This window comes from Antennarius striatus, chromosome 17, assembly GCF_040054535.1.
Source record: "Antennarius striatus isolate MH-2024 chromosome 17, ASM4005453v1, whole genome shotgun sequence".
NCBI lineage: Eukaryota > Metazoa > Chordata > Actinopteri > Lophiiformes > Antennariidae > Antennarius > Antennarius striatus.
This window is the reverse complement of record NC_090792.1, coordinates 18296951-18313022: the sequence shown is the minus strand read 5'-3', so window position 1 is coordinate 18313022 and position 16072 is coordinate 18296951. Positions and strand designations below refer to the sequence as shown.

General features: G+C 49.8%; 1 protein-coding gene across 3 annotated transcripts; it reads right to left on the bottom strand.

The window, feature by feature from the left end:
• Window positions 1–1450: 1450 nt before the first annotated feature.
• On the bottom strand, window positions 1451–16038 carry mideasb (mitotic deacetylase associated SANT domain protein b). 3 transcript variants are annotated; one of them, XM_068339066.1, is made up of 13 exons: window positions 15725–16038; window positions 9500–11164; window positions 7639–7932; window positions 6882–7221; window positions 6717–6783; window positions 6358–6500; window positions 6165–6268; window positions 5157–5232; window positions 4598–4686; window positions 4197–4340; window positions 3946–4071; window positions 2829–3019; window positions 1451–2204 (listed from the first exon to the last, which is right to left on the bottom strand). In XM_068339066.1, exons 2-13 carry the CDS (start codon window positions 11003–11005, stop codon window positions 1973–1975), a joined length of 3312 nt encoding a protein of 1103 aa, XP_068195167.1. In that variant the 5' UTR covers window positions 11006–11164; window positions 15725–16038; the 3' UTR covers window positions 1451–1972. The 3 variants fall into 3 exon arrangements, with proteins under 3 accessions (XP_068195167.1, XP_068195166.1, XP_068195168.1); XM_068339065.1 differs by lacking the exon at window positions 15725–16038 and adding an exon at window positions 13708–13950; XM_068339067.1 differs by lacking the exon at window positions 15725–16038 and adding an exon at window positions 13708–13950 and having other exon boundaries at window positions 3946–4068.
• Between the last annotated feature and the right edge of the window lie 34 nt (window positions 16039–16072).

The following is a 16072-nucleotide window of genomic DNA, read 5'->3' as shown; positions in this document are numbered from 1 at the left end:
AAGCTATAATTTAACTCTCTCTCACACACAAACAGTCTGTGCATAGACTCAGGGTTTACTGGTGGTGTAACTGGAGCTCCCCCAGCTCCACACTGGTTTGTCCTTTAAAGGATCCACAGCTCAAGTCAGTGCTAGCTGTGAGACGTTAGCGACACGGTCGACATGAAACCAGGGGTTCAGGTCAGGCTCATGAGAATAAAACTTCAGGTAACAGTTTTTCCGCCTTAAAAAGGTTTAATATTTACCGTTTTATTTGTTTCTGGTAGGTTATTCCTTAAAAATGTCGCTGTCTGTCAGCAAACATGGACTTGAATGTGAAAATATAACAGAAGAATCTCTTGTAAAAACCTGCAGTTTGCTTTAAAGCAAAGTTTTTTTCTGACTCTGTTGAGGCCATTTAATGGTGCGTTTAACTCTATGGGGGAAAAGGACGTACTCTCACCAGAACACAAATATGCATTTGAAAATGCAAACAATAGAAATGAATGTTTTGAATCCACGGAGGAAAATGGGACACGTTTAGAAGTTTGTTTATCTATGATAAATGTGGTTTTTAAAAAAAACAACAACCTCATGCTTAATTTGAAGCTTATTTGTTTCAACATGTAGCCCGATTTCATCTCCAACAGTTAATGAAAGCAGAAAAACTTCTGCAAGAACGTTCACAAAATGCCATTTTAGACATTTATTCTACACTTCTTCTTCTTCTATGTTGTTATATATTATATTATAAATTATTCTACTTGTTAAACTATGATAGTAAAGGCGAGATGTGAGCGTTTGAAGGCAGACGGAGCCTCGTCTTCAGAAAACGACCAATTTTAGTGTCGGTTTTTTATGTGAGGAACTCAAAACGATGTTCAAGTCCAGTTTGTTTTTCTCTATTGATGCTGGTTGGACAGGAGGAGAAGAGCGGGGAGGACGTTACCATGGAAACGTTTGTTTGTGCTGCTTGTCGTCTTTCCTGCTCCGTTTAATTCGAGTCGACGAAAGGTTCAGATGGGATGTCCTGTGTGTCTGTGTGTGTGTGTGTGGTTGGTCGTGGTGATGGGGGGGGGGGTATCGTTCTATTGCACATGATATTTCTGCCCTTTCTTCACTTCTGGTTTCCAAAATAAAACCTAATATTTATAAACAGGCAGCGAGGAGCATTATTTATATTTAAATAAAACCAACAACTATGGAAAAGATAGTAAATTTCATCCAAACCAGATAGTAATAATAATAATAATTAGTAATAATAGACAATATTCACAAAACAATCCTAAGCGTATATAATATACATATAAATATTATATATATATACATACTGTATATATTATAATATCAATATATATTATATATACATAATATATATATATATAATATATACAATTTATATATACATATACATTATATATATGTATATATGTGTATATATATATATATATATATATATATATAAAAACAACAACAGTGTAAAACTGATTGATTGTCATTTGAAGGTAAAAAGCATCAAAAACACCAAAAGGCATCGACAGTGAAGACGAATCGGAGAAATGACGAAGGATTCACAGAACGCTCACAGAGGAAACCACGCGGCTCAAAACATGCGTCTGAAAAGCTTCGAGCGCAGGGGGAGGGGCGGGGCAGACCCCGCCCATCGACCCGCCCACAACATCGATCGTCTCTCTCCCCCCCCTCCCACACGACCGGATTTCAACGTTCACACCAGCAAGGAAAAAAAATAAAAATAAAAATAAAGAGTTCCAGAGAGGTCCCCCCCCCAGTCTGAAGGACTTGGGGCGAGACAGGAAGTCAGCGGCGCGGCGGGACGTCGCCGTCGTCATGTGACTGAGCCCTGTGACCAGTAGAGGTAACTCCAGAAAGGCTTCTCAAGCAAGAATAAAGGGAGTTAAGAGTTGTACCCGTTTTTACAGACACACATCAGAGTCCCTGAATGCGTCGCCGAAGGTTCTGCTCGTCTCTGTCGTCACTGCCAGTCCTCGTCTTCGTCGTCCTCCTCGTCCGACGAGTCCTCGTTGGTGCTGTCCCCACCCATCTGCCGGGTGCCGTTCTGCTGCCGAGCGGCCAGCAGGGCGGCGGCCTCGGCGGCGGCTTTGGCCCGCTCCTCGGCCTCCTTTTGGCGCAGCGCGGCGGCCTTCTTCTCCTGCTCGGCGTGGCTCTTCATGTGGGCGCTGCGGCTCTTCACCTTGAAGAAGATCCTGCGGGAAAGAGAGGAAGAAAGAAGAGCTGGTGGTTACCAAGGTTACCAATGTTCTTTCATAAACCATCAGCACAAATATTAGAAAATAAACCCTCTTAAAATGGTACAAAAATAGTTCAAATTAAACGATCACAGGCAGGAGTTAAGCCCCGCCCTCTTTGGGGTCATATTCTGAACCCAGAAACCAGATTAAAGTTTAAACTGGTCTCCAGACTCTGGACTTTACTGGGATGAATGGACAGTTTGATAAGCAGGCTGGTGGCAGCCGCTAACAGTTTCTGGCCCGGGTGACTGTTTGTCTGCGGGTTCAAAGGTCAATCATAGAACAACAGACATCTCAGCTGTGAATCTGCTGCTGCTCCACGAATTAACCCGGTTTCAAATTATGCCCTTCATACCCCCCTTACCGACTGTGAAGGGGTGATAATCCTCTGGATCTGCCCCGCTGGAGGCTAATCCGTAGCCACCAAACGGGTAAAAGGTGACGCCAGCCTCCATCTACCTTATCTACTGTGTTTCTGTTGCTAGGAGACCGTTGGCAACAACAGGCTCTGGCTGTTACTTAACCAAACACCAATCTCCAAAACAGCAGCAGGGGCTGATGGGAGATTTCCCAGCTCACCTTCCACACTTCTTGCAGGGGAACTCTCCCTCCTGACCGGCTGCTCCTTTGTTCCCTGTGGGGGGGCTGGTCCGCCGGGCGTTACCGTCGTAGCGCGGCCTGTTGGTGGGGGGAGGCGGGTGGATGACCCGGGACAGCGGGTGGTCCATCAGCACGTCGTCCGGCCCCTTCATGATGAGGACCGTCCCAGGCTGGAGAGGGGGGGGGGGGTCAAAAGACATTTTAATAAATGCACATAAGCTGATCAAGTGTCTGTGTGTATTTATATATATATATATAATACGTACATATATACGTATTATATATCTCCAACATTATATTAAAGTTTATATATATATATATACAGTATATATAACATTTATTATATATAATATATAAATGTATATATTTGTATTTTATTTGTAATATATATATATATTTGTATTTATATATATTATATACATATACATTATATCTCTACATATATCATATTATCTCTATCTGTACCAAACATCCATGAAGTTTCTGGATGTTCTGGCAGTGAGTGATGAAGATGAAGGTTTCCTGTTTGCTAACACATGATGAAGATTTAACCCTGGTGGCCTTCAGCCACACGTCCCCAACATGTCCAGCAGGGGGCAGCAGATCTGGTCCAGAATAACTTGATTTTTTTTTTATATTTTATATAATCCTTTTGATCAGATGTTAACCCTTCATCTACTTCCTGTCTCTGACCATCTTGTTTATCTGATCGCTGCTGCCTGGTTATGGCTTTCAGAGACACCCCCCCCCCCATCTGAGAGCAGCACTGGATCAGACCTCTGCATGCTTCTTACACACGGATTACACAACAACGCTGCAGCAACACCCGTCTTTACGCCGCCTCTGTTTATAAATACTGAACAAAACAACAGCCTCGTAGCTCCTCCCACTGAGTGGGCGGGGTCGTGTAAACTCAAACAACATGACTATATCTACAGCGGGAAGATTTAAAAGCAGCTAGCAGCAGTTAGCAGCCACTAGCAGCTCCAGAGACTCCTTCCTGAACCAGGTGATGTGAGGGGCGTCGGCTTAATCTGAGCTCCAATCAGAAAGAGCGGAACAGAAACGCACACCTGATCATCCGTTTCACACTCACATTCTGAGTCGCCTGCAGAACGTGCGCCACCCTGGTGGGACCCACTTCCTGTTTCCTGTCAGCTGACCCTTCCCACTTCCTGCTGTCCTCCTCCGGCTGCGTCTCCAGCCTGTGGGGGGGGCCCTGCTGGACCGAAACAAGAAGACGCGTGACGGTCACCCGGGCTCCGTTTAAGACTCAGCTGACGTCACGTGATGTGTGTGAACCGTTTCCGTCGCGTGAATCGACTAAAATCGCGTCGCTCTTCACACCTTCTGCTCCGTCGCCTCCTCGCCGCTCCTGCTCTCCGGGGGCTCCGACTCGCCGTAGATCAGCGTCCCGTTGCGTCCCATCTTCACGTGCTTCTTGTAGGTGTAGTAGAACTCCACACACTGCGCCACTGACTTGCTGACAACCTGAGACGCGCGCACACACACACACACACACACACACACACACACACACACATTTATTTATCTCAAATTAAATAAACGACGAGTAACACTGAGTTCTCCTTTCTGGTTAAAAAACAAAACAACTGACTGCGATGATCAAAATGATTCCAGGAAGTGGGGACATTGTTCTCCGGTGACGGTACTTCCTGTCCCGCCCAGACGAGGAGAACGTCTGGAGGTCCCGTAAACAGAACGGCGCCGGCGGATTCCGATCCTACCTGTTTCTGCACCATGAAGAAGTCCTTCTTGTACGCCGCGATGCCTTTGTTGAACTGGCGCCGCTCAGCTGCAGTCCAGCTGTCTGATCCTGTGTGTGTGTGTGTGGGGGGGATGCCGCATTTTAAAGCCAGTTAAAAACACTCAAGACTCTCCAGACTAAACTGAACGAGTGAAGAACCCCAACAAGATCACTCCAACACCCCCCCCATCCCCAGCCTTAAAAAGCTCACATGCATTCACAATGACTCCCCTGTCTTCTGCATGGGATTAACCACATGCTATAAACCACCCCCCCACCCCCCAGACAGTCACCACAACACTCTCACTGCTGCAGCTGCCATGATGGAGGCCGCCGCCGCAGGAAGTCACTGGTGGAAATAAAAACCAGGCTGGTAAAAAGTGAGCTTAGCTACAGATAAAAAGGTTTAAACGTTAAGGGTTAATAAAGTCTCAGCTCTCATTGGTCCAATCAGTCAAAAAAAAAAAAAAAAAAAACCCCAGAAAAAAAAAAAGACAATCGGCGAATCGCCTGATGAACGCGACGGAGGCGTGTCTCACCTGAGTAGTGGTACTCCGACAGGTGATGGGACTTTGGGAATATGGGACTCCTCAGCATCAGGAGCGACAGCGCCGCCTGAAAGAAAGAAAGAAAAAAAAAAAAAAAAAAAAACACGTCATGTGATCATCGACGGGTCGCCGCGGCGAGACGTCGTCGTTAAACGCGCGACAAATAAGGATAGAGTCAAACGAGAAGCCGTCTGATTGGACGAACGCTGAAAAAGACCTCAGCCAAGAGTGGGTGCTTTATGGTTGCCTTGACGACGCTGGACCAGTGCTGCTTACTGGGTCTGAGTCTCTACCAGTAGCTCAGTCCGGTCTGGTCCAATCAGTCATCAGCGTTGAGAAACAGGCTGTTTTTATGTGCTTTAAAGGCGTTGCTTCATCTTGATCTTATGGTACAAAGATAAGAAAGATATTGATGACTGAATGCTAACGCTAATAATACGCTACTGTGGACCTGCCACCTGACAACCAGCCAGAAACCCACATATATTCAGTTCACCATCACAACTGAGACAAGATTTTGGTGTTTTCACCAGAGGAATAATTCAAATTTTTGGTTATCTTTATTTTCCCATGACCCCCCACACCCCCCAGTATCTGGATGTGCATCTCTTCTGCTTTCCGCTACGCTAACCGAAGCATCTCAGAATAATCTGCTTTCAGAACGTCTAAAACTGAAAAGTCTACACATCAGTCACTTCCTCCTGCAGACACAAACACCTGAAACAAGCCTGGAAAAAACATGTGCGACTACGACTAGCCTGAAGGCTAATGACTAACTAACGATCGATAAAGTAATAATGAATAAGTCCACAACTAATAAATATAAAACCCTGAAAATAACGATCGTTATGATTCTAAAAACCGTCATCAGGATCTTTCCCTCTGAAAACAGGAAGCAGAAACCTAAAACTACCGTTTTAACTTCAGCAGAACCGCTGCTAGCTCACTAACCCCCCCCCCCCCCCCCCCCAGGCCGTACTGATCATTGTGCTGTCTCACCATTATGTCCCCTTTGCACTCGTGCAAACAGTGGTGAGCTAACTCCTGGTTGGTGCCTCCACCGCAGAAAACACTGGAGCAGGCCAGGTGCATGAGGTCATCCACTGGAACACACACACACACACACACACACACACACGTTAGCATGAGGTAACAGCTGCTAGCAGCCCCCTCCTGGTGATGTTCCTCTCACCTTTCTTCTGGTGCTCAGCTCTCCCTTCCAGTTCCACCGGTGGAGTCCAGACCAGTTCGGCTTTGTGACGATCCAGCTCCACGTCCGATCGCTGCCTCAGCTCGGGGATCTCGGCCTGGTACCGCGACCCGATGTTGATCCGTCTGGAAGAGGAGAGGACCGGAGAGGGGGGGGGGCTTTCAACCAATCAGAATTCAGTTCGGATGGATTTGTTTTATTCACTCCAGAATATTTATTTCTAAAATCAGATTTTCATTCCTGGATCTTCTGATCTTTATGGTTCTGCTGGTCTTGCAGGGGGGTAGGTGTGTGGGTGTGGGGTCACTGAGGTCAGGACGGTGCTTTTGGGGTTTACTCACGGCTCTATGCTGACCGGCGTGGCCTCGCCCATCGCCGACAGGACGGGCGGCGTGATGTCACAGCTGTCTGCAAGAGCAGCGACACAACACCCACTCAGTGACATCATCAAAAAGCGCTTCATTGTCTCCCGGGGTCACCCGTTGTTGTTATTGTTGTTTACTTACTGGAGCGCAACAGGCTGCGCGTTGCCGACTTGGGCGTGGCGGGCGGGGGGAGGCCCTGGCTGCCGGCGGCGGCGGAAGACAGGAAGGTGGAGAAGTAGAGGCCGGAGCCCTCGCGGACGGGGCTGAGGATGGGCGGCGGCGTGTAGGGGGGGATGCTGAGGGGGTTGTCGGCGAGGCGGACGGGCGAGCGCAGGTGGCTCTGGTAGGGGGTGATGCTGGAGTAGACCGGCGGCGCGATGAACAGGCCCGGTTTGGGCGGCGGGATGAAGAGCGGCTCGGGCCGGGGGCGCCGCTTGGACTTTTTGCCATCGTCGTCTTTTTCTCCATCGGTTCCTCCGTTCTGGGGGGGGGGGGTGAAGCGTTTGAGCACAAAAGAACCAGACACCCCCCTGACCCCCTCAATCAGGACGGCTGCGTACGGCAGCGGTAAAACCTGATAATCTGCTACAACTGGGACACAGAAACCCCCCCCCACCCAAAATGAAACAGACTCGGGGAGGAAAGTCTGAAAATGGGGGCAGGGGAGACACGAGGCAGGAATGGGGGAAGGGAGAGGGAGCGATGTGGCATAAAAACAAGGATTGAAGAGCAGCAGCTGAGATGGAATGGAAAATGGGGGTGGGGGGTGGGGGGGGTTGGGAGAACAGGCGATCTCAGCATCTTTAAAAAAAAAAAAGCAATTCTGACGGTATGAAATTGAAATGTAAAAAAAAAAAAAGGTATAAAAAGCACAAACGCCCCCCCCCCCCACACACACCTGCTCCGATCCCTCCGACAGGGAGTTCCTGAGCGAGCGTCGGCGCGTGACGATGACCGACGGCTTGTGGTCGGCGTGGCCCGCTTCCTGGGAGCTGGTCAGCCTGGGGGGCCAGCCGGAGGCCAGGGCCGCCTCGTCCCGGTCGGGGGGGGAGGAGGAGGAGGAGGAGGATGGGGGGTCTTGCCGTCGCACCGGCACCGACACGGGGATGACCAGCGGGAGGAGGCTGTCGTCTCGGGGACGCTTCCCGTTGGGACCCTCAGAGTCGGCGGGGCTCCACGGCCGGTGGGGGTCCTGAGGAAGACGGGGGAGGAAGAGGAGGAAGAGGCGTTTTCAAAGCATCCATCAGCATGAAGAGGAGAGATCGACCGCATGTACGTTTCTGGACAAACGGTCGGTTCAACTGCAGCTCAGCGTCGCAGCGAGGAAAACGTCAAACAAACTCATCGTCGACGCGAACAGGTAACCGCTAAAACTTGTGTCGCCGCTCAAACCGAGCGCCGGATCCTGCCGTGTCAACAAACGAACACACAGACGGGACAGGTTCATCGGCCGCGGCGCCTCCCGACGCCCCCCTCACCCACCATCTGGGGGCGGCTGCGTCCCGTCGCTGCATCTTGGTGGTCGTGTCGGTGGAATCCGCGCTAACTTAACTGCTGCTGGTGGAAAACTCCAGCGCCTACACCAGAGACATTCTGCTGAGCTTTGCATGCTGGGGTGACCCCCCACCCACCACCACCACCACCACCACCACCACCACACACATGCAGGGGAGGGGAGGGGAGAAAGAGAGAGTGCAGGCGAGGCCAGGCTTTCTTGTGATGGGATGGGGGTGTGTGTGTAACCAAACACCGTACGATCGGCCCGGACTGCAGAAACACTGACTCACAACTTGTTGCACAATCGAAGACATTTCGGTGCACGAACACAGATGAAGTGTCTTCCAGTCCGGCACCACAAGAAGCCGTTTGTGGAGTTTATGTTCGCCTCCGTCTGTCGCCGATTACATTCAGCATCTCTTCCCCGGCGAGGCGTTAATCACAAGTTTCTGGCACCGCCTCGCTGGCAGCGGCGTCAGACCGTTTGTTCCGAGTTGCTCAGGGAGCCCAAGTCTCAACGCAATTATACCCCGGGATAATAAAATACATTCTTTTTTTTCCAGCTCTCGCTTCAGATATTAGCAATTAAGACTTCCGGACGTTTGCAGCGAGGATATATAAAAGATATAAAAGTGCGAAGCTTTTTTTTTTGGAACGCTGTGTTCTTTCTTGTTTAGAGGTTATTTAGTTTGAAAGGCAACAGATAGAGAGAGAAGAAGAGAAGGAGGAAAGCAAGAAGACGACGAGACGTCCTTCAAGGCCAAACGACGTGATTGTTATGACCCGGATCCCAGAGTTCTACAGAAATCAGTTCACAGTGTAATCCCTCGCTATTCACGGTTAATGTGTTCCAGGATCACCAATGAAAATTCGCAATATAGCGACAAACTATTTTATTATTTACGGTAATTTAAATGTTTATGAACCCTCCCCATACTGATATTAAACCACCTTCTGTCTGTACTAGCTTTTCCCACACTCTTATCGACTGTTTACAACACTTTTGAATTAAAGAGATGTGCTTATTTAATTCTTTATCATTTTATTGTATATTTTATTATTTTTATTATTATTTTTATGTATTATTATTTATATATATATTTATTATTATTATTCTTCTTTTATTATTATTCTTTTTTTAAATTCATTTTGTTAACAAAAATGTTAAAAATCCTGATCCGTATCTACGCCAGGGAGGAACCCAGGAGTGGAACAAGCTGGACGTTTCCTCAGAACAACAAGAACAAGAAGTGAACACTCACGTGTGGCGGCAGCGACTCCATCTCCGACGCCTTCTGGGCGAGCGTCTCCAGGTTGGCCTCCTGGGACACCCTCCGTTTCCTGCGTGTGCTCTGGATCACCCCCGTCGGCGCCGCTTGGACGTCGCGGGCGGCGCCGCCGTTTTGCGGTCCCGGCGCCGCCGCCGCCGCCTGATCCGGAGAAACCGCGAGAAACGGATTGTCCGACGGTGCCCCGCCCTCCTTGGAAAGCCGGCGCGATCTCCGAAGCTGCGTCTGAAACTGCGTGGCGTTCGGGTGCTCCGATTGGCTCGCGGGGTCCAACTGGGGGGGTTCCGACGGCTGCTGCTGCGGCTCCGGGGTGACGTCCTGGATGAGCGGCTCCTGTATCTTTGGCGGCGCCGGAGGAGCGGAGGACTCCTGGGAGTGCACCACCACCGGCTGCGGGTGCGGGTGAGGGTGGGGGTGCGCGTTGGGAGCGCCGGGGTAAAAGTCGAGCACGTGGGGGTTTTGTTGTTGCAACTGCTGATGCTGCAGTTGCTGCTGAATCTGGAGCTGCTGTTGTTGCTGCTGCTGCTGCATCTTTTGTTGCTGCAGCTGTTGATGCTGAATCATCTGTTGATGCTGCTGCTGCTGAAGCTGCTGCTGGATGATGTGATGCTGCTGCTGCTGCTTCTGCAGCTGCTGAAGGTGGTGGGGGGCTTTGGCTTGCGGCGGGTACACGGGCGGGTTGGGGAGGGTGGTCCTGTTCCCTTGGAAGGACTGGTAGTAAGCTGGTAGGTGTTGCTTGGGCTGACCGAACGCCAGCTGGAAGGGCTGCAGGACGGAGCTTCCTCCCGGGTGGGCGATGCTGTGCTGCTGGGGGTTCAGCGCCCCCGGTTTTAACGTCTCCTGAAAGGTTTGGGGCGGTGGTGGCGGCGGCGGCTGTTGTTGTTGCTGCTGCTGCTGTTCCCACTCCAGCCCCCGTGTCTGAACGGCATCCCGGTACGCCTCAACTACTGGGTTGGGCAGCTTGTCTGTGGGTCTGTTGGGGGGCGGCAAGCCGGACGTGTCGTGCATCGACTTGGCGAAGGCGTTTTGAGTCCGTGAGTCCGTCACGCCGATGTAGCTCCCCATGTTCTGTCCCCAGTTGGACACGGGGTTCCAGGACGCCGCCCTCTGCTGCTGGGACAGAGCCGGCGGCTGCTGCTGTTGTTGTTGTTGTTGTTGTTGTTGTTGTTGGCTGGGCTCCTGGTGAGTCCACTTCATGGGGACCGTCTGCTGATAGTGGCCCCTGCTCTGGTCACCCTTGTCTGGACTGAAGATGACAGAGTTGAGGTACATGTGAGGCCCCTCCGGGTTGGAGGTGACGGTGCTCGCCGCCTCGCTCTGCCCCGGCTCCGACGCCGTGCCGGCCGGGACGTAGTAGGACCCCTCGGGATGCTGGGACATCTCCTTCATCGCCACGCTTTGCTCACTGAAGAACGTGATGCGTTTGCCCGTTCGTTTGGCGCCAGGTTTCTGCTGAGCTGGCAAGCTCATGACGGGCATGAATGAGCCGGGAGACGGGCGAGTGTTTTCCGAGCCGTTTAGCCCTCGAGCGTATCCGGACTACGAGACGCGACGGAGACGATCCTTCGTGACGCCCGGCGGCGTGAGTTGAGAAGATCTGAAGAAGCTCGAGTGTTGTTGTCTTTCATGGGCGACACCCTGTGAAGAGAAAACCAGAGGTCAGGAATAGAGCTGTCAGACTAAAGGAGGGGGGGTGGGGTTTCACTATCACCCGCCACCCCCCACTTCAACCATTTGAAAACCTGCTGTTTGCTTTTTCAACAACGGGTCTTTGTTGAAAGGTGAGAATGGAGGGCAGGAGGATGGTCAGCTTTCACCGAGCCACGCCGTTCAGACCTGGTTTTACCCCCCCATTCCGGGTCGCACCTGTGACGCACCTCCACATGAGTGACCGACACCCCCTCCTTGTTCAGATAAATATTTAACAGAATGAACCCTGGATGACGATCATCTATAAAACCCTGAAAGAAGATCCGGTCAGACAGGAACCGATCGCCCCATCGCGTCCCGGTTGTGTCATCACAGGATATTGCTGCATCATGATTAATGACATCAGCACTGATGTTAGATGACAAAAAAAAAAAAAAAAAGGCTGACCCATCTGGCAGCAGAAAGGACGAGCTTTTTCCCGCCAGAGATCGAGCAAATCATCATCATCGGATGTGAAAAGGGAACCTTTTGAACCGTGGCTGCAAACTTGGAAAAAAAAAAGAAGAAGAAGGGCAACTGAAAGTGAGCAAAGCGTGAGTCACCGTGACACGAGCGACGCCGGGGAAAAGCCGGAGCGGCCTCTCACAGCCTGTCGGGGAGGATCTGGAGAACTACCATGGAAACCCACGAGGACAAATATCGACCAATGGAGCGGCTCCGAAGCAGATTTTTGACGCTGCGCCGGCTGCTAAGTCTTAAGATGCACGCCGACTGTTACTGTTAGGATTTCAATCCTCTGTGCGTCAGTGAGAAATAAAAATACTGACGCTCTTGTGCATGCACAGATTTGCATTTCCAAACACAAACTATTTGTCGGGCTGTTCCTTACGCGGGTTTTTACGGACGATTGTCGGCCGTTGCTCCGGCGGCCCGGCGAAACACAAGCGTCTTAAAATAGACGACTGCAGCTGTTCAGATCCTGCACTGCTCGGGGGCCGGACCGCCACACAGTAGCTAGCAAACAGCCTGACCCGGTCAGAGCTGCTAGCACCATCCCACACACACACACACACACACACACACACACACACACACACACACACACACACACACACACATAGGTCTGAACTCAAGACGTTCAGAGGTAGTCCGGGTTTCGTGTGATGACATTCCTGACTCTGGAGAAACGAGACACACACCAGACATAACAACTGATTCCAAACCCGGCCTCGTCACCATGGCGTCCCTCCGGAAACACAAAGCGCCTGCGATGCTAACGCCTTCTGCTAACTCGTTCGCTTCCTGTCAGCGTCTGCTTGGAGAGGTCTTCTAAAGCCAAGTCAGACCCAACCTGACGGGCCAGCCCACTGGGGGGGGGGTGTCAGATCAACCATGACACAGGTCTGACCTCCTCAACTCCACACGCTCAGGTGTGTAATGGGGGGGCGGAGCTACCTGCCTTCCATCATGACGCCCCGCCCCTGCTAGTCCACGTTCTGGGATCAGTTTCTGCTTCGTTTCTTTATCGCCCCTCGGATATGACATCATCATTTAGGATGTTCATGCACAAGACTGGCTAGCATGTTAGCATTAGCATTCTGATTGACGTTTCCAGAGGTACAGCTTCAAGAAAACAACAACAAACAACATATGAGAACGTTGTAAATCTATGGACACGTCAACACAATCCTCACGTTAGCGCAAACAATCCAGTAGATGTTCGGACTTTGACTTCCACAACCCTGAACCGTCCTCTAAAAACAATCACACATATTAAATCAAACATAGTTTATAAACTAACAGCATGTCGTCTTTGGTTTTTGCTGACTCAGACGTCCGTTGTCCTCTTCCTGTTTCGCCGCCGGTGTGTTTGTGGCACTTTCAAACTTCCTGTCAGACACGATCAACGCATCAAATAAAACACAGACCAGCAACATTCCTTTAAAAAAAAAAAAAGTGTAAGTGTTCACTTCCAGACACGGAACTGGGGGGTTGGTTGGTAGGGGAGGGGGTGCAGCAGGGGTTCAAACCAGGTCTGTATCCGTGTTGTCAGGCGGTGCAGCCTTTTCCTGCAGAGCTGCTGCTGCAGATCGGTGTGAGCAACAAGCACCAAACAGTGAGAGGTGAGGGAACGTCGTGACGCATCACTAGTGCAACCTTGCACAAGTCCCGGGTTTAACCCGGTACACAAAGGAACACGTTGGACGGGGCTTACAATAAATGTCAGGCGGCATTACCGCGGCTAATCCAGCCCCGTTTTCCCTTATAAACCTGAGGCCTGTGGTGTGCAGGGACACCAACATCTACCCCATAGGACGGGGTTCTTCCTGGACCCCCCCCTCCTTGATTCCTTTCCTTCCTTCCTTCCTTCACTTTCTATAACCAGCTTTGTTTACGCTCTTTGTTGCACCGATCCACGCGTGGAGACCAGCTGATCACCTCGGATCGATCAACGACACATCTGTTAAACTCCCCCACAACAACAACAACAACAACAACAACACCACCACCGTCGAGTCCCGGATACTCACTGTCGGCCCGCAGGATTCGCGCAGCTCTCGGCGGCCCACTAGACACAGACGCGCGGCGGAGGCTGCACGCATCCCACTTCCCAGCGGGCTGTCGCCTCGCGCCCCGCCGCGGACCAAGCTCTCCGCTACGGCCGAGTCCGCAGCGACTCCCCGCTGATCGGTTGCACAAGATTACACCGCTATTGCACACACACACACACACACAAAAAACTCGCACCGCCAATCTCTATGCGGGCCTGCCGCTGTAGTCTCTGGTTGTCTTGTGACCCCCCCTCCCTTTCCCTCCCTACCAGCAAACAGCGACATAGTCACGCCCACTTCCATGCCCATATAAGGCTTTCCTCTGACATGGAAGGAAGAAGCCGTAATTTACGGAGCAGGAGCTCAGAGCATGCGGGAAATTCCGACACATGAGGCTGGACGTGGGTTGAAGGAGGGGGGAGGAACTGGGGGGGGGGGGTTAGGAGTCGTTCTACTCCACAGGGTAAATTTTTCTGTGGAGGGTGACGCAGCAAGGAGGCTGCAAGATGGTTTATAACCTCCAGTGAAAGTTGGGTTTGTTGGGGAAATCTAGTATTGATCAATAAAAACCAATCACAGAGGGGCAGATGAAGTAGATCAATAGATCAAATTCTTAACAATTGATTTTTTGACTCTAAATAAATTAATTTCTTGAATATAATCATCATCATCAACAGATCAGATGTAGTTCAGATTGAACTTCTTCGTCTCATTCCAGCACTAAAGTCCCATAGGTCTAGATCTACATCAGCTTCTAGCTATTCACCACCCAAAAAAAGTGGCTCCAGCAGCTCAGAACCATCTAGATCGGACCCAGAAGGTTTGGGAAGCTGCTCTGTGGAGTCATCAAACCAAACCGGACCTTCTGGGCCCTCCAGATCAGCAGCATGTCTGGAGGAGGAAGAAGGAATTTGATGCTGGAAAGAATCACAAATAAAATCTGATGGGCTGGGTTTCACTTCTCCAGAATTTCAACAAAATCTGCTCTGTATATCTTCATAGCGGCTCTGAATATCTTTATAGTTTTCATAGTTTCTATTCTGGTCTTTTATATATTTATTATCTCATTGCACATATCTGTTTGTCTGTGTCTTTTAATGTTGTTTTTGTTCTTTGCACTCTGCAATTCCAATTTTTTTTACACAAGTCCTTGCAATACTACTGCTCTATATGTCTTCAATTGCCCCTTGGAGGCACAAATAAAGGTTTTTTTTTAAATTTAATTGAATTTGCTCAGAACTTGAACTGTCATTCTCCTTTGGTGCAGGTAATACTGGATTCAGGTGTGCACGATTCATGGATCTGGTTTAATCGCTGATTCATTCCTGCTATTAGTTTACGCTAGTATAATTCCTGTGATATTGCATGAAAGTACTGATTTCAAGATAACAAGAATAGTTTATCAAGCCTCTATTGTGACACAGCAGAAATCTGGATCACATCGCCCGGTGTGCAAAAATGACTTGATATGAAACACGAACCTTTAACTCGGAACAAAAGCTGCAAAGTGATCCGAGGCCTCCTCAGGGATGAAACTGAAATGCAGTTCTAACCCAAAAGAAGCTCGTATGTTATTTAACATAAACATCAAGTAAACATTAAAAATTAAATATAAACTTTAAGCGATGGAGAGTGGGGGGCTCAGAGGGGATCCACATCTAGAGTCGCCCCTGTTCGAGGCTACCTTCTCTTGACTTCCTGATATTTTTGCAGTGAAATCCTTGAACTGACAGATTCCTGCTAGTTTAACTGATAAGTAAAGAGGTCAGCAGTTGCAACTCTGAGCATTAATGTCATCTGGGGCTTTTTGAAATGTGTCAGTCATGGGGAGGGAAGAGGGATGAGGATGGGGGTGGGGGGGCTGGGGGTGCAATCAGGTAAAGCCACCGCATTAACAACGCTTCATTACGGCTAGCTCTACTCATGAGGCTAATAACAAGGTGCTCACGCATCAATAACGCAGCAAGCAAAACAATGAGCATTAAAAAATACTTACATAAAGGCATGTCCCTCCATGGCTCACCAGTCTTCATCCCCCCCCCCGGTGTTTTTTGCTGACGTAACGTAACGGCAGCGCCTCGATCATGAAACCACCTAAACTTTTATTTTTCAAATTCCACAACAAAAGCGTCACCTCCCAGCTCCGCTTTCCGACTGGTTAGACGGGCATTCAGCGCCACAGTCTGCGGGACCTGCTAGATTTGGTAGAATTTGGTTAAATTGTGATGCAAATGTGGATAAATTACTTACACAACACGCTCGATTGGTGAAGAATTAATGAAGTGACTGTTCAACCCTGGTGGTTATAACGTTAGCTCAGCTGCGTTTACGTAAAAACAGCTCC

Excerpts from the sequence above, each read along its gene's own strand:
- mideasb (XM_068339066.1), bottom strand. The coding sequence starts at position 11,005 with ATGCCCGTCATGAGCTTGCCAGCTCAGCAGAAACCTGGCGCCAAACGA. Across the intron at positions 7,933-9,499 it reads TGGAGTCGCTGCCGCCACAC|GACCCCCACCGGCCGTGGAG; the intron begins GTGAGTGTTCAC and ends CGTCTTCCTCAG. Across the intron at positions 6,269-6,357 it reads AGCTGAGCACCAGAAGAAAG|TGGATGACCTCATGCACCTG; the intron begins GTGAGAGGAACA and ends TGTGTGTTCCAG.